The sequence below is a fragment of the Armigeres subalbatus genome, chromosome 3 (genome assembly GCF_024139115.2).
Source record: "Armigeres subalbatus isolate Guangzhou_Male chromosome 3, GZ_Asu_2, whole genome shotgun sequence".
NCBI lineage: Eukaryota > Metazoa > Arthropoda > Insecta > Diptera > Culicidae > Armigeres > Armigeres subalbatus.
In genome coordinates, this window is record NC_085141.1 from 101,376,380 (window position 1) to 101,397,682 (window position 21,303).

The window sequence follows — 21,303 nt, forward strand, 5'->3', positions numbered from 1 at the left end:
TGTGGAAGGTGTGCATGAAAGAGAAAGACGTTGAGAGGAAAAAAGCTGTCATAAACTGAAAATTGTTTCTTGAAGAAAATTTTAGTAAATTGGAAAGATTATCAAGATCTGATTGGCTGCACTTCACGCGGACGCTTCTTTGGATTTATTAGGGCGTTCATTAAAGTTTAAAGTAGTGTTGAATATAACAGTGTACCAGTAGCAGTGAAAACAAATTAGAAGAAGGTACCAAAACAGGCATTAGGAAACCGAATCGATATGGAATGGCTGAGCTCCGATGACGGAAAAAAGGAAAAATGATATAGTATCAAGGACCTTTAAACGACTTCGTCAGTAGAGGAATAACCAGCGCGGGGTAAACAAGCCAAAATTCCATACAAAAATCAAAGATGGCTGAGTTGGGATATTGACAAGTCAGAACACCCCAATAAATCATCCTGTGTTATAGTTAGTAGTGTTATTCGCAAGAATAATATGATGGGGATGTGAAAAGTCTTAGATTATAGACGATTGTGATCAGAAAGAAAAATTCGACATTTGGATGTGCGGATGGTATTTCGAACGTTCTGATTAGAGATTGTGGCGGGATATGCGGGAAGGAGGTTTAATATTACCCGATCAAGAGGAATGACTCTGTGATTTGTTATTGCGACAGATGAATAAAGAAAGGGTATGAACAAAAGAAAATACATACCAATCATTTAAATACCATAGGAGAGCGTCCACAAATTACGCGTAACGCTTAGAGGCGGAGTTGAGCGAAGTGTTACCACAGACAAACAGACGTAACACTAGAGAAATTCCCATCGACAATGACTTCAACGCTGAATTTGAATATGATAGATTGCGCAATTCACAACTAGAGGCGCAAGCGTCGTAATCCTCGAGTTTGACATTTCACCAGCGCCTTTTGATGACAATATCATACGAAACCTTGTTTCGTGTAATATGCTCGCAAGAGTGGTAGAGGAGTGCGATGGATTTTTTAAATGTTCTGTTACAGTCTGTTTGTCTGTGGTGTTACGGTCCATACAAATTTTGAAATGTTTCATACAAAAGTGTTACATAGGGGAGGATGTTGAAAATTCTCAATTTTTGCGTTACGTAAATAATGGATCTTCCTAGAGTAAGAATTTTTTTAAGTATCAAGTATTTATTCGATCGAGGATGAGTCAACGCGTCTTTGTATTATATGAAAATACTAAGTTTTAACTATTCATTATTGATAATTGATAAAAGGTTTGAAATAGGTAATCCAACCAATCACGTACATGCATCACTGCATGACATCAAATCAAGCAACTTGCGGGTTTGGATCTAATCACCAGTTTAATCAAGATTTCACGCGGAGACGCATCAAAGCGATCGCAGCGGAGCGACAGCATCACGGAGGCGCTGGTAACATTTTCAACGGAAATCCATCGCATTGGTGGTGGTCCCCGGTGTGTTGCTGTAGATCATTCAACCTCAACGAACCAGCATTTCATATGAAGAAAGGTTGACTATAAAATAGCACTTTGCGATCCCGATTGTGCCGCCAGCGGCGATGCTTTTATTACATTACTAGCAGACCGACGAAATTCAATTTTCATTTTATGTATATAGATTGGGAACGTGCATTGGGGAAAGAAATTGGTTCTTCTCAGGACTGGCATTTTCTGAACAGAAAGGTTTAATTGAAATGGACTGTTTCTGTGGCATCGGCGTTTGACGTGAAGCGTGGTTTCTGTTAGTGCTGCCATCCATTCAAATTTACGAGGCTTAATTTATTGAATACAAGAAAATTGCCTCCGCGCGCGACGCATTTTGATCGGGACTCGGTTTAACCAGGTTTAACCATTTATAAGTAGCAACTGTATTGCCATCAACAAATTATTTGTTTTCTGTTTATTAACAAGAGCTCCTCATTATTTCCCTAGTGACCATATTTATACCTAGTAATCCCCAGATGAATCTGAGCCATAAAAATTGAAATGTTTCAGTGGAAGATGGATTTTCTGTTATAATTCGTTGAAAAATGACAAAGATATACTTTTCCCATTGGTAATAATTATTTTGAATCTCATGTTGATTATGGCCTGATTAGTGAGAAAATTTTTGCCTTTCTTGTATATTTTGTTTTGAATTTTTACTAAAACTGCTTGGGAAAAAGTGCAAAACATTTTTTTCACGTATGATGCGTTTTCCAACTAGTTGCAAATGTAACGTGCCTAGTTTTGACTGTTTTACGTAAAACCATTTTTTCTTAAATCTCTTATATATTTTTGTTGCATTTTTCCCGCTTGCAGCAGTGGCAAATAACATTCTCCCACATTGTCGCGGAATCCATCTGAGCTGCGCGTCGAAACCACCTTTCTTATATCTAGAAGTAATTCCATTAGCCTCGCCCTTCATTAATCGTTATGAGTGCACGTTTATTTACACCATATCATATCACAAGGTGGGGCTAACGGGCTTAATTTATTAAACATGAAAGCTGCTGTTCGCGCGCGCATACTAGATCGGATTCCACAAAGACGGTTCGACATCGATGCATCGGAGCGGACACAGCAGCACGAAGGCGTGGGTGGCAGTGGCAATGCGAAAATTCATTCCCAATTTTGAGGCTAGCGAAAATCATCAAGTGGCGGTCGGACAGTTTTCAACGGGCAAACGGCAAGCGCTTGGATGCAGTTAGTTATTGGAAAGCCATGAGGGAGATGAAAATGGTTCTTCTCAGGACCAACATTTTATGGAAAGAAAGAGTTAATTGTGAAATGGATTGTTTTGGTGGCTCGGTTTGGCGTAGCTTGGTTGCTGTTAGTGATTCCATTCATTCAAATTTATTGCATCATCTCCCTCCGACGCGCTATTTACTTCGCTATTTACGATTGAGTTTTGTACTTTGAAGAAAGATTATTTCGGATAGTAGTCAACCTACCTTTGTAAAAGAGTTTTTGGAAACCCATCCTCTAAAATGGCCAAATAAAGGAGAAATAAGCAGAATCAGAAGTGGCGTGAAACCAATCACAAATATATTTATTTGCAACGTTTGGTTTCGCCCGCGATGTAACGTACGTAAAAGTATAGATTGTGTTGTCCCTGACTGAAAGCCAGTCGAGTGGTTACGGCCGATGTGCTGTTAATTCACGGTTAGAGGCTCAAAGTCCATCAACTGGGAACAACTATTCGACTTTTGATTCAGTTGGCCTCCGAGCAGTTGCTCAATGTTAATAAACGACACAAATTATTATGGCAAATACCATCAATTTCGAATAGCTACGTAGTCCTACGTTACGTTTGCGAACAACCCGTGTGCCCCTTGAGGTTTGGTTCTTCGATAGGCAAGTCTGTAATCGAGCCATGACCTTACTATTTTTTATGAGGCGTTGATAGAACCTGCAAGTCCATCAACCTCCGTATGTCCTCCTGCGTTGTTGGCTGCGCAGTCAAGAATCGACTGAATCATTGACGTGTCATGTACTCCGTTCTCAGGAGTAGCCTAAATAGACCACTTGTTTTCGGCAGAATCTGGATTTCTCGATTGAAATCGTCCAGCCTTCCGCAATCTTTCTGCACGATTCGCATTAGACGTAGGTGTTACTCGAAGGCGCGGGACGCGATCACTATGTCGTCGGTGTCCATGGGTCTCGACATAGTAAACGGTGCGTTGTCAATCCGAAGGAAGTACCTTGAACCGGTATACGTTTTGCCGTTCTGAACGCCGTGTAATTGCGACATTCCTGCTTCAAGGGTATCTGGAAGTAGGCGTCTTTGAGGTCGATTACCGAAGAATTTCGCTCTAGGTGCCAGTATATGTTCGCATATTCAATTGTACGTATCCGTCACGGTCATTTTGTTTTTTCTTCGCGAATCCAGACACCCTCGCTTTCCCATTCGTTTTCATTACGGGAACAAGAGTGTTAGTCCATTCGCTATACACTCTTCTATATCATCAGGACTTTCAGCGCTCTACTTCCTTGTTCATATGTGCTGTATAAGGCGATGACATTGGTGTGTACCTTGGTGAGGCACCTTCCTTCAGTATGATCTCATGCTCGAGTAGTCTCGTTCTTCCCAATTTACTCACTCCTGTCAACTCAAACTGTCTATTACGTCCGCTAGCTGTCTACGCTGTTCCACTGTGAGGTCGTGTTCGTTTCAATGTCGTCTAAGTTCGGTTCGTTTGAGTTGGACCCAGACAAGAATCTCGAGTGTTTCATCCTCTTCAACCGTTTCCAACTTCGGTATCTCGCCAGATGGCTCCGCCGTAAAACACAACGGTGAGCTGTTCTGGTACCCACCGTCTCCAGTCTCAAGTCCTCGTCCAAGTCGATCATCGGCAATGCCAGGAGTCCCAAAAATCGGCACCTAGGATCAGCTGCCGAGAAATCTCTGAAACCACTAGCGTAGGAATGACTTTGATTAGTCTTTATAGTACATTGACGTACCTAGACAACCGTAAATCGATACGTCCGCCGTTGTAACTCGGATGGTCGCTGGCTGTATTTTCAGTCTGGTCTACCAAATCTGAATTCATAATACTGATCCCTGCCCCCGAATCTTGAAGGCATCCCATCTCGTATCGAATATTTACTCTCTAATGTGAGGACAATTTGTATTGCGGATCCATATATGATAAATCTGTGAAAGGTTTAAATGACCACCCTCCCTCTTTTCCAAATAACCATCCCACCATCCCACTTTGTTAACTTCCCTGAGGATAGAAAATATGTACCAAATATGGTTGAAATCGGCCAAGTGGTTCAGAAAAGTATGGTTCAGAAGAAAAATTTCAATCGACTTATCTGTTTGTAAAAAGATTCAAACGAGATTTGAATCTGATAGCTCTCCCGCAACCAATACCATCAACAGGTAGCGGAAACCTTCACCTACCTATTGGTGTTTTGCGGGAAACTATCAGATTCGACAAATCGTTTGAATCTTGTTTAAAAAGCAGATAATCGTTTGAAAATTTTGTCTTATATACATTACTAGATTGGTTATTATATATATAGATTAATAAAAATAAATAAATTAAGAAGAAATTGAGCAGATTCCCTCTTTAGGAGTTAGAAGAATTTATCTTCCGAGGATCCTGGTAAATTACTCATCTCATCTGGACAAAGAATCAGAGGAATAAATTTTGGCCGTTACGCCTTTTCAAAACTTGTTCTAGAAATGGTTAAAATTACTCGATTACTGTTGTTAATCGATCAATAATCTAATTGGACATATCTAAACGTTACATGAGCTTTAAACGAATGGAAGCTTTATAGATTCACTATGCTTTCAAAAGCTTATATAGAAATAAATTCAATAAGAAAGCTTCTGTTCGCTTACTCTTGAACGGAAAATTCGAACGCATTTCCTATATGAAATCTAGCAATGTTTAGGTAGTTTTCTTCTTCGAAATCACCCATTTTATATGTCAAGCAGTTGAGTGGCCCCTCACAGCATTTGTTTATCAACATTTTAGCTCAGTACATTTTCGTTCCGATTTTCTGATGCATTTAGTGTTTTAAAGTAATAATTTCCAAATTTTAATTTTAATTTTAGCTGTCGTTGGGTAAAAATGAAAACCGGTCAACGGTATCAGCTGCCAAACAAAACGCAGCGACTAGGAGCAGCATTCTGATCACAAGAGGTCATATAGTCGCAAATCCCTTCAGTGTAGATTATGCCTGAGAACGCTGCGAAGGATCAACTGCCCAGCATTTTTTCTGAAGTGGAAATCTGAAAACAATTCGGTTGGCTGGGGATACAGAGGTATGAGTTAATATTTAATTTTAATAGTCGACATAAAATGTTTTCTTACAGGTCTCAAAAAGATCGTTCCGTTCGAATTTGCTTTTGTTGTTTGGAATTGGTTAATTTGTCAACGATTTCCGAGCGACTTGTGAACGTTCAGAAGTTTTGTTTCTACAGAATACAGAAATTTCCAGTGATGCATTTTGGATGAGGAGTCCGACCGGCTGTTTTCGGAAAGGACGAAAGCTAGTGAGCAGTATAAGATAAAGATCGAAAAGCTTCTGTCGGATCAACTGGAGTGATATGCGATGTTCAAACGGAACAAGTGCTGGATGCATTCGTCTCTGATACAAACTCCGTGGGAATCCCTGTTAAGCAAGAATATGTCTAGATCGACGACGAGGGAAATGCAATGATAGAAAAACCAGAAGAGGAAGTGTATCTTGAGGAAGAGCACATTGAAGAGCATCACAAAGGAACTTTGACTGATCGGACTTCAATGATCCGGATTATCATCGCGGAGGATCAATTTGAACAATATACTGAACAAAGTGACGACAAGGAAAGTACAGAAACACAACGGAAAAATGGGAGGATGTGTACTAACTGAGGCGCCTCGTCGAGGGAAGGCCTGCCTTACCAGAAGAGCTTTTGAAACGAGAGACGCAAGCCAGAGCCAAGAGAAAGCCTGGACCGAAAACTAAGTTCAAGTTGCCTCCACAATCAAGTCAAATGTTTTTAGTTAAATGAACTTTTAGGATTTGCAACAATAACGAATTTTGAAGTCCAAACCAGTGAAGCATCATTGAAAACATTGATTTTATGTACCGGGTATATCATTACGAATTATGCGTTTCAGATCAACGATTTCAAATTTATTCAATTACAAGTAGACAGGGCACAAGTACTGATCAAAAGTGTCCAAACACATGAAATACTCTACTAGGATAGGATACGTAGAACATGAGTTAATGACTTGATGATTCAGGTAGCTTGACACGAACGAGTTTTATATTTTTCAAACATCTCGGCCCTTCCTAAAGCTATTTATTCAAACATGTTTCATTTTAGGTTTGTAAATATGTGGAGTGCTGGTTAATCGAGAGAATCAAGAAAAGACATAGGAAGAGCACCGGCAATCGGCCTTACGCTTGTACGCTGGAAGGCTGCACTCACGCTTTTTCCAGTAAAGCAGGACTGCACGGTCACCTGGCACGGCATGCGGATCGTGATAATATTTACGATTGTGACATTTGTGGGGCAAAAATCAAAACCAAAAGCTCACTCCACCGGCATCGGAAGATGCACACTGCTGAGAAACCACACGTGTGACATTTGCGGAAGCGTTTCTGGAGAAAAGCGTATCTCAACCACCATGCTACAGTTCATACAGGTGTAGCAAAGTATCCTTGCAGTATTGTGGCTTCGTATTCAAGAATAAGTATTGTGCGTGTTCCATGTAAAACAGAAGCATGTGGCAAAGGAGGCTCCCAAGTTGAGGCATTGGAGGAACTCGGAAAATGCTGAAATGGCTGAAGTGATGGAGGAGGCGAAGAAATGAGCGGAGTATAAGTTAGCTGTCTAGGATTAAGCACTGGCCTGAAATAAACAATAATTCAGAGTAAAATTTTTTATTCGAGTTCTATGAGTTTATTCATGACATAATCTCAAATGATACTATTGGATTCCCAAGAAATTCCGTCAAGATTGCCTTCAGAAATTCCTCCAGGCATTCCTCGAAAAATTATCAAGGAACTACTTGGGAGTTAATCACACATTCTTTTCCGGATGTGACTTTGAAAATTGAAGAAGAAATTTCAAGAAGAAAATTTTGAAATGAATTTTGAAATTTTGATGAAATTGAATTTCTTCGAATCCTTCCTCTTCGATCCTTTTGGAAATTCTTTAAATCATTCGTTCAGAAACACCTGTGGATATTTTTTCAGAAATTCTTTGAAATTCAGAAAATAATTTCTTCAAATTATTTTGAAATTTATAGGAATGTTTGGAAAATTAAAAAATTCGTGTAAAAATTTCTTTAGGAAATTCCACCGAAATTTCTATGAAAATTCTTTCAAAAACACATAAAGGAAATTTTTAGAATTTTCAAGGAATTTCTAAAAATAATCCTGGAATTGAAAAATATTTTCCAGCAAATCGTCAGAACTTCCTCCAGGAAATCTATTAAGAAAAATATTTAAGAAATTCAGCAACTCTTACAGAAATTTAAGCATTTTTCAGTCTTTTTTAGAATTCCTCCGAAATTTCTTCAAAATTTGAATAAAAATATAAATTTCTTTCTGAAATTTTTAGGTAATTCCTATAATTTTTTCGAGATACCATCGAAATCATTTGAAATTCCTTTAAGAATTCCCCGATTTGTTTTAGGAATTCCATTGAGAAATAATTTGAAAATTCTTTCAGGAATACCTCCAAGAATTCCTTTTCATTGAAATTTCCGTTTGGGTTTGTTTTTTTTTTCAGAAATCTCTTAAAGAAATGTTTGAGCATTCTGTTAAAAATCCATCAAAATTCCTCCAAACATTTTGTTGGAAATGCCTTATAGGCTCTTTCTGACATTCCTTTATTAATTTCTTCGAAATTACTCCAGGAATGCCAAGCAACTCTTAAGTTCCTTTAGGAATCGTATCAGAATTTTCATTCTAATGACAGAAAATTTAAGTATTGTTCCAACAAGATTTCATATGCACTTTGTATTTTGTACGGTTCCCTGAAGGAACTTTCGAAGGAGAAGCTGAAAGAAACTTCGAAAAAGGAATTTAAAAAATCTCAAAAAATTCCAAAAAAAGTCTACATTACTCGAAAATTCCTTCAGAAACGTCTCCAGGAATTTCTTCTGAAGTTTCCACAGGATTGATTTAAATTGGCTACATATCAGTTTTTTAGAACAAGAAGAAGGAAGAAGGAAGACGGAAAATTACAGTGAAAATAAACGTGCCTTGTTTAACTCCGCAGTGATCGTAGATACAAAATCAATGAATTGTGTCACAGTCAGCAAGCCCTGTTGTTAGAAATATCATGAGTTTTTGTAGATAATAATACACCCAAACAGCGGTTGGAGATTTTAATACAGTTCTGCATTAGAACCTTACGGAAACTGTATAATAATGTGACATATACAATTTTTAAGATGTTAATACAATGATTGTATTGAAATCTTAGATTTGTTATAATAATCTGTATAAAAAGCTAACAGAATTGTATATGCCACGATTTTATACAATAATTGCAGATTTGTTTTTTGGTGTAGGATCTAATTTTTTTTTGTTAATAACGAACAAGTATTGTAGGATTTGTTCACAAGAAAACTATTTACCCCAGCCGCGGTATCAACCAATTATGTCCTCCGAATATTTGTCTTTACTTGCGTCTCACATCCAGGCATGACATCGTTGAAAAATTTCCATCGCGTCAAAAAAACAACTTTCAATAATAGACTTTGGCGAAATTATTGGGGCTGAAAGCCATCAAAGACCGAAGCTTTGAAAGATTTCGAAGCGAATTGCATCCAGGGCGGTGCCGGACGACATATACAACAACCCATGTACTGGCCATGGGAATCGTTTCCATGAATCATCTTAGTATAGCTGCCCGGAGCTGTAAAGACTCAACGAATCGTAGCCGTCGATTCGCTCTTGAAGAATGCTGTGTCAGAGAGATATTACGGAAATAGACTGATTCTACTCTATTGGTATATTAGGAGGGTAAGAAAGTTTGGAACAAGATAAGTGTATTTTCGTAATTTTTACATTATTTAGTAATTTACTTTAACTTGTATCACGTGCTAATATGAATTAGAAAACGTATGACCAACTTTTTATTATTATTTTTCAATTGAAAGCTAACCTCCCTCATATTGGTGTGATCAGAAAGGTCACACTATGGTTTCATAGAAATAAGGCATGATGAAATAAAATGAAATTTTATTTCATGGCTGATCAACGTGATAATGAATGGCCGCAAGTGTGAGAAAAGTGTATTTATAACATGTAGAATAATACCTACATATTATCTATTTATAACATATTTATTGCTGCAGTATATAGCGACCCAATATTATATTTTAATTAATTCGTTGCATGAACGTGAAATAAAGATGACTATCATTAATTCCTCTGATCATGTTACATTGATTAAACTCATCATATTTTTTGACTCTGTCGCTTACGCGAATGGAACTTGAGAGTGTCAGTCTGAAAAAAAGTCACCCTGTCGTATCAGTGGTTCCAAGAGCAAGTAATGATTATCTTGCTCTGCGAGCGAAGTTGGTCAATGATTGTTGGACTGTCGCTTATAAGTTTGTATTGTATAGTATTACTATTATTCTATCTGTTCTGATCAGAGGCGCATCCACGTTCCAAGTCGTGGTAGGACAAATGGAGGAATGAGTTCTAGTGTTGAGAAATCGAGGCTCGCTTTACACATAATTAAATCTGAATATGAAAAATGTGGACTTCTGGACCTTCCGGACAGAATCCTCAATCCACAAATTGTGAAATTTTCATCGATTTTCCGAACATATTGATTTTCCAATTACCATGATTGAATATTACGTAGTTTATAGTTGCTTTTAATCAAAACGATAGTGAATGTAGATAATGTACAGGAAGACGTATTTTACGTACTAGCACGAACTGGTCACTTTTCACTCGTTTCATCGGGACTATTTTTACGCGTTTTATTATGCGGATTTTCAACAAGGTTTTTTGCGTTTTTTAAAGGCCTGGAAAAAGCTGAGAATTTACCATTTTTGCGTAACGTACTTTTTGTCATTTCGGGAGCTCAAAGCCTCTTGTTTACAGATTTCATGCGGCTTCAGGATGTTTGTAAATTATTATCCTTCAGGTTCCAACGAAATTTCTTTTCTGTAAACTTAATAATCCGTTTGCACTAATATGTTATGCCTAATATTTGATAATATGTTTGTAGATCTACATATCAGACCTATTTGACAGTATTGAAACAAAATAACAACAATGATGATTTGAGGATGATATATTAGCAGAATCATGGGTAAGACAATGCATTGACTGTCCCAATCAGGAAATTCAGTGCGTAGGACATGTCATACTTGTCCCACCCACTCCCGGCGCCACTGGTTCTGATATTTTGTCTTAAATGTGATAGTGAAAGGTATTTATGGTGTTAAACAATGGTTTATATTATCAGGAATGTTGGAAATGGTGGAAAGTTTCTATATAAATCAAACTTTCAATTTACAGCTTTCAAATATCAGAAATGAAAAACAGTGAATTTGACACGCTCTTCCAGACAGGTTAAGGGAAGGTGGGTTGAGTACCAAACAAAGCTTTGAAAGTGTTGGACAATTAAAACTGTCAATATTGTAAAAGTATTGGTAGTATTTATAAAAGCAAAGAATATTAGTAGGGTGGTTCAAAAACGACCCTGCTCCACCGCTCAATTGATTCCGTCCCATGCTCCGAGTGTATGCCAAAAGCCAATTTGAACAAAAACTGATTGGACACAAGTGTCAAGTTCGTATGAAAGCAAACCTTTCATTACACTGACTACAGTGCCTCTCCTCCAAACGCTGGCGAAAGAGAACCCATAGCTGAATGAAAACCGCACCTTGGTAAAGAATTGATTACGTAACGCAAAAATAGCAATTCTCCCTCTTGATCACTTCCATGTCACACTTTTGTATGAAGTATTCGGCCGTGCGATAGATATCGACAAATTCTGGCTATTTGTTGAATACACGTTTCACTGAAGCTTTCGAGAAGCTCAATTATTAGGATTTGGCAACCCTGAATAAAATCGACTACAACTGATCCGACACCCGCATTGTCTATGAGTCAAAGCTCTTGAATATTTCACCAATCACATGGTCTGCCCCTCGGCCAGGGCCCAACGAAGCGCCACAATCAGAATAATGTAAAATTCAACCTCGCCACATCAACGTCATACAAACCAGAAACGACCTGTGCACTGTAAGCCCTATTCAAACCAGCCCAAACCATCGGAAGACACCCAGAATATGAAACATATTTGACTGAGCGTGGCGGAGCAAAATAATGTTTGAGCCACCCTAAAATCAGTTTGTCTGCTGCCGCTGCCGGTGTTTACATTCGCTCCGCGATAGTTTTAGTGGGTTTTTGCGATCAAAATAGCAGTTTATATTAAGTTTTCGCTTCAAACAAGTGACTGATTTCAAAAAGTGATGTAGTACATTCCATCAAATTGAGCTGCTCATGTGCGGAGAAGTGTGGAAAACTGATTTTTCAATGCCCTTTAAGAGGAAGGTAAGTGCAGTGATAAGCACCAAATCGAACGGCGCTAAATCACGAAGTGCTGATTTCTATAATTTGAGCCGAAATGCAAAGGATTCTTTGAAGAAACATGTTAATTATCACGGGAAGAAAAATGAGCAGGTTAGTAATTTGAATATTAAACTTTTGTTCGATGCCGTTCGATGCATTCGAATGTTGGTGAGAGGAGTGCGGAGTGTGGTATTGACTGGTGAAGGTCGGTGCCATATTGACGGCCATCGTGGTACTCTTCCAACTATGTCCTTAAGAAATGGAGTGCCCAACAAGTACTGTAGAGTGGAACCGATGCATAACAATTTTTACGTCTGGATGGTGGCTGACTACCATGTAAATTATTAAAGATGTATGGTTTGAAAGTAAATATTAATAATATTATTGTTCAGATTATATTTTCTAAATTCATTATCATTATCATTCATTAGAATGAATCTCCCAGTTTAGATTGATATATGTTTTCATATTATTGTCCTCTTATTTTGGGGAACATTCATGCAAGGATATACGCAGGAGAAGCAGTGTATTAACTAAAATTTGAGTTCCACAAAAAACTGACAAATGAGTTTGAAGTGTGCCTTGATTCGATTCGGACGTTTTTCCTCCCACGCGTCAAATTTTTGATACTTGCGTGTCAAAACTCGCACGCTGGCCGACATGATTATGGACAAGATCACAGAAAAGCAAACCGAAATTCAAACACAGTTTTCTGATACCGGTTCACTTAAACTTGAAGAGATTGATCCGCGAGTACGGGAAATGTACGAGGGAGTGAGAGATGTGCTTAAACGATACCGAAGTGGTCGCTTCCCGAAAGCTTTCAAAATTGTTCCCAAATTGAGAAATTGGGAGCAAATTCTGTACATTACAGAGCCACACAACTGGAGCGCAGCGGCGATGTTCCAAGCAACTAGGATATTTTCGTCCGGATTGACACAGTACATGGCTCAGCGTTTCTACAATCTTGTTCTTTTGCCGCGAATTCGAGATGATCTGGCCGAGTACCACAAACTGAACTTCTACTTATATCGAGCACTGAAGAAGGCGCTTTTCAAACCGGCTGCCTTCATGAAAGGCATCGTTCTTCCTTTATTGGAGTCGGGTGACTGCACGCTGCGCGAAGCCATCATCTTCGGTAGCATCATCAGTTCCACAACCATCCCAGTGCTGCATACGTCTGCCTGTTTGTTGAAGATCTGCGAAATGGAATACTCCGGAGCGAATTCGATCTTCATCCGAATCATTCTGGATAAGCGATACGCCCTGCCGTACCGAGTAGTGGACGCGGCCGTGTTTCACTTCCTGCGGTTTGAACAGGATAAACGAGAGCTGCCAACGTTGTGGCACAATGCCCTGCTCACATTTGCCCAGCGATATAAGAACGATATTTCATCCGAGCAGCGGGATACGCTGCTTCAACTACTGAAGTAAGTGTTAACTTTTTTGATCCAAAAAGAATTTGTTTTATCAAAATATCAGTTGACCCAAGCTTCCCTCTTCATACAAGAGCTTGGCAGAAGGAAGGTCGTGAGATTTATACCATCACAAATATTGCCCTCCGCTTGCTTTCAAATTCACTTCTATAAAACATTATTCATGCCTGCCGTATCCTAACTTAACTATCAAAACTATACTTTCGCCTCTAATTCTATCATGAACATGTACCTCTAAGTTTGGAATATGATATTAGCATTTCCATAACATTGTAAATAGCGTTTAACTTTACGCATATCGTGTTAGTTTGTCCAAAACCACAAAATCCATACAATCATACCCATATTCAAATATCAAAGATAATCTTATTTTCCTCCTTGCAGGAAGAAGTCCCACTATAAGATCACCCCGGAGATCCGCCGCGAATTGATGGCGGCTCGTTGTCGAGATGTGGAAATGGGTGACAGTCTGGCCCACGAAGCCGACATGGAGTACAAGGAAGACATGGATTTCGGCCCGATGGAAGCCGACGAGGTTGCCGGGTCCAGCAGTAGTCGCGCCAAAGGTAACCCCGCCGCTGCCGACGAAGATATGGAAAGTGAAGACGACGACGAAGATGAGGAGGAGGATGAAGACGATGAGGAAGTGTAGATTTTAGGATATTGAATGATACACGAGACGGTTAATGTTATTTTTAATAGGTTTCTTTATTGCTACATATTGTATTTGTTCAAATACATCTGAGCTCTATGAATATAAAATCTATATTTCTGTATTTAGCCATGTCCAATTTCACTCTATGTGTCAGATCTTTTTTGCCGAAAGTGATAGTGTCATGAGGTAAGTATCTTTTCGTCTGTAGTTTAAGAAAACGACTGTGTTTTGACTCAATTTACGCCATAAACTGTTACTTTTCGGTTAACTGCATTTGTTTCGCAACTTAAACAAAAATGTTGAGATTTTTTTTAATACATTTATCGTTTTTCGGATCTGATGTTTTAACTTTCTCATTAGTAGGAATTTCACGACTAAAGGTGATAAAGTGATTACATTCATGCGGTTATAAGAACTTTCCTTGCACATTAATCTTATAGGATGCAGCGGACATACACACAATAATTATTGTTCATCAACACATTCATTTACTTTTCGTATTTCTTTCCTTACACTTGAACAGTTTGAATATGAATAATAGTTTTGCAGCAAAGTTTTTCACTCCTACCTCCAGGGAATTATCACGAGATTGACGGACGAAATAGATTTGCTCTTATCAATATGCGCTAGAAAATAAACGAATTGGGTACAATAATTTACATTTAGTTGATTTTTTAGGAATAGCAAATAATTAAAAGAAACTTATTCAAGCAAAAATGATCCTAAACAATACTAAGCCAACAAAATTGGAAAAAATAATAACTTCTGTCGCTCCACCACCATTATTTCTGGAGGCCTTTCTAGAGTGCATCACCCTGCTTTAATCCATCTAAGGTAACAAATGACGTCTATAATCATCCGCAACCCTTACACTTGATTTCGATCCGTCCAACGTTATACGAATCAGCCGTATCATTTTCGCCGGAAAACCATGTTCAAGCATAATTTGCTATAATTCATTCCGTTTCACCGAATCGTACGCCGCCTTGAAATCAATAAACAGATGATGTGTCTGCAAGTTGTACTCCCGAAATTTATCAAGGATTTGTCTCAGGGTAAATATTTGATCCGTCGTTGATCGGCCCTCACGAAAACCTGCTTGGTATTCGCCGACGAAGGACTCTTCAAGCGGTCTCAATCTGTTGAACAGAATACGGGACATAATTTTGTACGCCGAATTAAGGAGGGTTATTCCTCGGTAATTGGCGCACTCCAGTTTGTGCCCTTTCTTAAAGAGAGGGCGAATGAGGCCGTCCAACCAGCTAGCAGGCATTTCCTCGTCTTCCCATATTTTCGACATAATATGGTGCAGAACTTCATAAAGCTGCTCACTGCCATGTTTGAGAAGTTCAGCCGGGAGCTGGTCCTTCCCCGCAGCCTTATTGTTTTCAGCTCTTTAACAACTTTTTTAACCTCATCTAGTGTAGGCGACTCCACAGCTTGTCCATCGTCGCTAATATTTATTCTGCTCACCGATGCACCGTCACTTCCACTATTCAACAAAGTCTCGAAGTGTTGCTTCCACCTGGCAGCCACTTCGGTTTTATCTGTCAGCAAATTCCCTTGTTGGTCGTTGCACATGACGGAAGATGGCGCTGTCTTTCTCCGCACGCCATTGACAGACTCATAAAACCTCCGCATATCGTTCTGCTCCATTTTTTCCTGCGCCTCACTAATAACTTGTTCTTCGTACTCTTTTTTCTTCCTGCGGTGGGTTCGTTTTTCGGCTGCTCTTGCTTCCTTGTACCGATCTCTATTCGATCGGGTACCCGACACCAACATCCGGCTTCTGGCAACGTTCTTCTCGTCTGTGACTCTCTGACACTCCACATCGAACCAACCCGTCCTGGATCGCCTCTGTGCAGTGCCTACCACTTCTCGTGCTGTTGTGCTCACCGCTCCATGGATCGACTCCTATAGATCGTTGATGTTGCCGCTAACGTTGATTGCACTTATCCGTTCGTCGAGCTCCTGGCGGTACTCAGCCGATACTCCTTCCGCCGACAATAGCTGGATATTGTAACGCATCGTTTGCTGTGATCTTTCGTTCGATACAGTTGATAACCGTGATCGAATTTTACTGACAACGAGGTAGTGATCAGAGTCAATGTTCGGACCTCTGAATGTCCGCACATCGATAACATCCGATAAATGGCGCCCATCCACCAGAACATGGTCTATCTTGTTGCAAGTTTCACCATTTGGGTGTCTCCAGGTGTGCTTTCGGATGTTCTTTCGTGCAAAGTAGGTGCTACTGATGGCCATCCCTCTGGCAGCAGCGAAATTTACTAGCCGTAGGCCGTTGTCATTGGTAACGGAGTGAAGGCTCTCCCTACCGATTATGGGACGGAAAAAGTCCTCTCTACCGACCTGAGCGTTAGCGTCTCCGATAACAATTTTCACGTTATGCTTTGGGCACTCTCCATAGGCTTTATCAAGACATTCATAAAACGTGTCCTTCACGTCGTCGGATTTATCGTTTGTCGGTGCGTAAACGTTGATTAGGCTGTAACTGAAGAATTTGCCCCGTATCCTCAACACACAGATTCGTTCGCTAATGGGTTTCCACCGCATCACTCGCTTCATCTGCTTGCCCATCACTACGAAACCAACTCCATGCTCTGCTTTTTCCGCCTCCGCTGTGATAGATGTTATACTTGAATGCAGTGTTGGTCGTGGGGTCCACGGCCGGAATTCACGTTCTCCGGATCTAGATCATCGGACTTCTTGAATAGCGGCCACGTTCACTCCAACCTTCTGCAGTTTACGAGCCAGAAGGCTCACTCGTCCAGGTTCATTTAGGGTCCTGACATTCCAGGTACCGAGTTTCCAATCATAGTCCTTATTTCGTTTCCGGGTCGGTTGCCAAAAATAACGTTCTCTTTTTCTTTTATCTCCATTTTTCATGGAATTTGAGAGGCTTCAGTAAGCTACCTTACCGGGGTCGCACTACCCACATCGCGCTGATGGGACTGCCACCTTAGGTATAGCTGACGCGATACAGCATTTCGTTGATCAGCCGCTGGGTACCAGGCAGACGCTGTTTGAGCCGCACCTCCTGGACGCTCGGACGCTCGAGGCGTACCTTCTCACTCTAGCTGATGTCAGAAGAACAACAGTGCCCAGGCTGCACTACCAGCTAAGTACACAACCCTTAGCTGGCGGTCTTTTGTGGAAGCGTGAGATAGGGACTTGTGGGGACCAGAGCTCTGTTGGGCGCTCCTTCCTTAATGTCAACTCACTATTTTGCAGTATAATTGATTACTAAGGCTTTGGTCCGATTCGCGAATTAAAATCAAATTCAACTTAAAAGTGACAGTTCAGAAATTATGAAATCCCCCGCTCATAAGAATGGCTGGTGCTACCCAGCAAGAACAACAAAACATCTATCAAAAATGATTCAACATCTGTCAAAAGTAAGCTTGCTCTGCGGGCAGGGTTATTTGGAAATTATTGAACTGTCATTTTTAAGTTTAATTTGATTTTAATTCGCGAATCGGACCAAAGCCTAAGTCTCTAAGTATAAGTCTCAAACTTTGACAATATGCAGGGAATCACTTTTTCTGAAATGCGCTTGCGAAACAAGCGACAAAAGAGAACTAACGACAAAGCTTTGTTTTTGTCGGAGACAATAATGACAAAGATTCGAAAAATTTTGTCAGCAACAAAAAAGAAGATAATCTTGTTGCTAACTTTTCATTCCGTTATTTTGCATTATTTCTAGAGCAAATTTCGGTTCTATGCTATCATAGTTTCTGCTTTTATGGAAATATTCGAGAATCGAACAATAATTACAAAATTAGCATAGTATTCTCGTAAATATCAGAGCATGCAAGGCAAATGATTCTTGTCATATTGTGTTCGGGTTCTGATAAAGGTTTGTCGCTAGGTGCGTTTGTCAGTAACAAACTCTGTTGACGACAAAGGGTATATTGTTAGGCGTTGCTCGAAGATTGATTCCCTGACAATATGAATTATTTGATTTATTTCTATATTTTTAGAGACTTGGTATATTTCTGAGTGTAAATTTTCTTCCATAAACGAGTCTCACACTGCTCTTGCTTCGATAAACATCGGAACCACCCCGAGCTCCTATGAAACTCTTCGCGTTTAAAGTCCACATCAGCAGCCATAACTTCGATATTGTGTGACCACTCGGTGAGAGGCACGTCTGTTGCATGCAAGGAGCATTTCCAGGTCACTCACGTCCAGAAAACCTGGACAGCCGGATGATCGCACTGACATCGGCATACGTAACAACTTACAAGCCGCCTACAACACAAACATCTGTTATGCACACCAGTCTACACAGCGCTACAGGGGTTTGAACCCCACCTGTAGTATAGCACATCGGCTATAGGGCTATAGGTACGTTCATTTGGAGTAGCTGTCCGCATACCAATATCCACTGGCACGGATTAAAGAGCGCAATCCCGACTTTAGACAGGGAAAACTTAGCAACCAATATATCCCTCATTCAGACCGATTCCCATCCTTTTTACAAATCCCTTTTGCACGCAAATTCCCGCCCAGCAATCTAAATAGACTTTCTCGACTACAAATTTTTAAATTATCCATTCATGCTTCTTCCAAGTTCCCCACCTGACTGAACATAACGGTCGACGGGCCACAGGCGTGCAAAATATTTCGGTAAAGCAGCTCACATCCACGCAACGATCCAATCTAAGGCTGGGGGCATTTTTGCTTTGACGATCTTACGACTCCAGTACTGACAGGAATATGAAAAACCCAAACTAATCCACCAAGCGGTGTTGGTGCCTTTCTCGTGCAAAAATGCTAAAAAAAAAACAGATTATTCCACCTATCGGTGACGATGTCTTTCTTACAAACGTTGTACATGTAGCAAATCAACCAACCAAGCTAATATGGTTCAACACCCTATTTTCTTCATAACTTTTAAACCCAATGACCGATCGTGATTATATTCAAACCGTCGAATGCAACTTGTTGCAAGAAAATCTGTTAAGAATTACCAGATGAAAAAATGGCCACACACACACACACACACACCTGCGAAATGCTGAGTTGACGTCTGGGAAGGAGCGACCTACACAACTCTGGTCCTCACAAGTTCCAATCTCAAGCTTCCTCGGGTCTTCCGATGACAATCGACCGCCAGCTAAGGGTTTTGTACTTAGCTGGTAGTGCAGCCTGGGCACTGTTGTCCTTCTGACATCAGCTAGAGTGAGGGGGTGCGACCAAGGGGACCATCGTCCCTAAGCCCTAATCCCAAGGCGTTAAGCGACCCGTGCCGAGGGGATCCATGGCCAGGGGGGGTGAAATAATGAGCTAGGCCTTTAACGGAGCCTGTGGGGTACCTGGGCACCCTCCACAGTAATTGTCCCTTACCGCGTCATGCTCCGGCGTGGTGGACCTCTTTTCCCGAGCAACTCGTGGGACCAAAATCGAAAACCAAGTCAATTCTTCAATTAGTGGTAGTAGTGTAGGCGACAACCCTTTCGCAAGAGGTCGGTTGTTCAGGTCTCCGCCTAGGAGGCCAGAGGCAATAGCCGGCAGCTCAGTGCGCAGCGCCAGCGTGGGTCACTTAACCTTCTCCTCGGCTACGCCGGTAGAGGTTATGGACGGCCCATGGCGATGAACCGTCAACGCGATGGGCTTTCGGCCTTCGAGGTGGCGACGGAACAGCTGAACGCCATCATCGACTTTGCGTCATCAAAGCATAATATCAGTAAGGAGCTTGCTGAAACTTCGAAAGTCGATGTTGGACGCCAAGCTGGAGAGGGTGGTCGGGACGGCCAAGTGCAAACCCATGAAATCCGTGAAGTCGAGGTCTACCCAGACTGAGGCCCAAGGATTCGCGGACTCGGGAATCAACCGAGGGCGTGCCAGCAAAGACGGTGGTGCCAAAGTCTACCCAGACTGAGGCTCAAGTATTCGCGGGCACGTCGGGGGTGACTGCTCCAACGGAGCAAACACAAAAACGGGGGAGACAGTCTCCAGGGGATGAGCTCCAAAACGCGGAGAGTTACTACCCCGAACAAGTGTAGTGGGGCTGGGAAGCTGAACCCCGGCCAGGTACCTCCAAAACCGGGGGAGGAAGGACTTGGAAAGGTCCGTCCACCCAGGAAAGACGGTGGTATGGGGTTACGGCAGGCTGAGAGCTCTCAGCCGCCCCAGACCAGGGAAATAGAGGGGAATGACGCCTCCTGGACCCTGGTCAAGAACAAGAGGAAACCGAAGACGTCAAGGGCCGAAACGAAGGCCCTGGCGAATGAGGGTAGCAAGAAGTCTAGGGTAGGCGCCAATCGCTCCAGGGGCGTTGCCCTAGTCATCAAGACGGACGAGTCTAAGTACTCGGACGCCTTGAAGGCGATGAGGAGTGACGCCAAGCTTGGTGAACTCGGCGCCGACGTACGTCGAATAAGACGTACCCGGATGGGCGAGATGATCCTCGAGCTGAAGCGGGGTGTCTCGCAAAAGGGCGCCGCCTACAAGAAGTTGGTGGAGGAAGTCCTAGGCGAGACGGTCAAGGTGAGGGCACTCACGACGGAGGTGAATCTAAGGGTCAAAGACCTGGACGAGATCACCGAAGTCGAAGAGCTCGTCACGGCACTGCGGCGACAGTGTGAAGTGGAGGACGCCTCCAAGGTAGTCAAGTTAGGGAGCGTCAATGTTGGATGGTCGGTGTGCCCTGTGGGCATATACGAGCAACCCGAGGTTTGCTTCAAGGCACAAGCAATGGGACTGCAAAGGCCCTGACAGAAGCAATCTCTGCCGACGTTGCGGATTGGAGAGACATAAGGCACCCTCCATATTGTTTAATTTGTACCAGCAAAGCTGCGAACAGCAAGCACCCCATGGGGGGTTCGATGTGCCCGGCGTTTAAGCGTGCTGCAAAATCACAGTGCAGGTAACGCAGCTAAACCTGAACCACTGTGATGCAGCCCAGCAACTACTGTGTCAGACAGTTGGTGAATGGGGGACGGATATCGCCATCATAGCGAATCATTATCGGATACCCGCCAGGAACGGTAATTGGGTCACCGATGGGTCTAAAATTTATCGACTTCAAAGCCGCATATGATACAATCGATCGGGACCAGCTATGGCAGCTAATGCACGAAAACGGATTTCCGGATAAACTGATACGGTTGATCAAGGCGACGATGGATCGGGTGATGTGCGTAATTCGAGTTTC

The 21,303-nt window shown here is 41.5% G+C and overlaps 1 protein-coding gene and 1 pseudogene across 1 annotated transcript; both read left to right on the forward strand.

Moving 5' to 3' along the window:
• LOC134221834 (uncharacterized) overlaps positions 1–7,291 on the forward strand; it is a 43,476-nt pseudogene extending 36,185 nt beyond the window's left edge.
• Positions 7,292–12,665: 5,374 nt separating this feature from the next.
• Positions 12,666–14,244, forward strand: LOC134221835 (bystin-like; the record flags this gene model as incomplete). The annotated part of the gene is made up of 2 exons (XM_062701008.1): positions 12,666–13,462; positions 13,853–14,244. Coding segments are annotated over 2 exons (1,065 nt in total), but the record flags the coding sequence as incomplete, so codon positions are not given.
• Between the last annotated feature and the right edge of the window lie 7,059 nt (positions 14,245–21,303).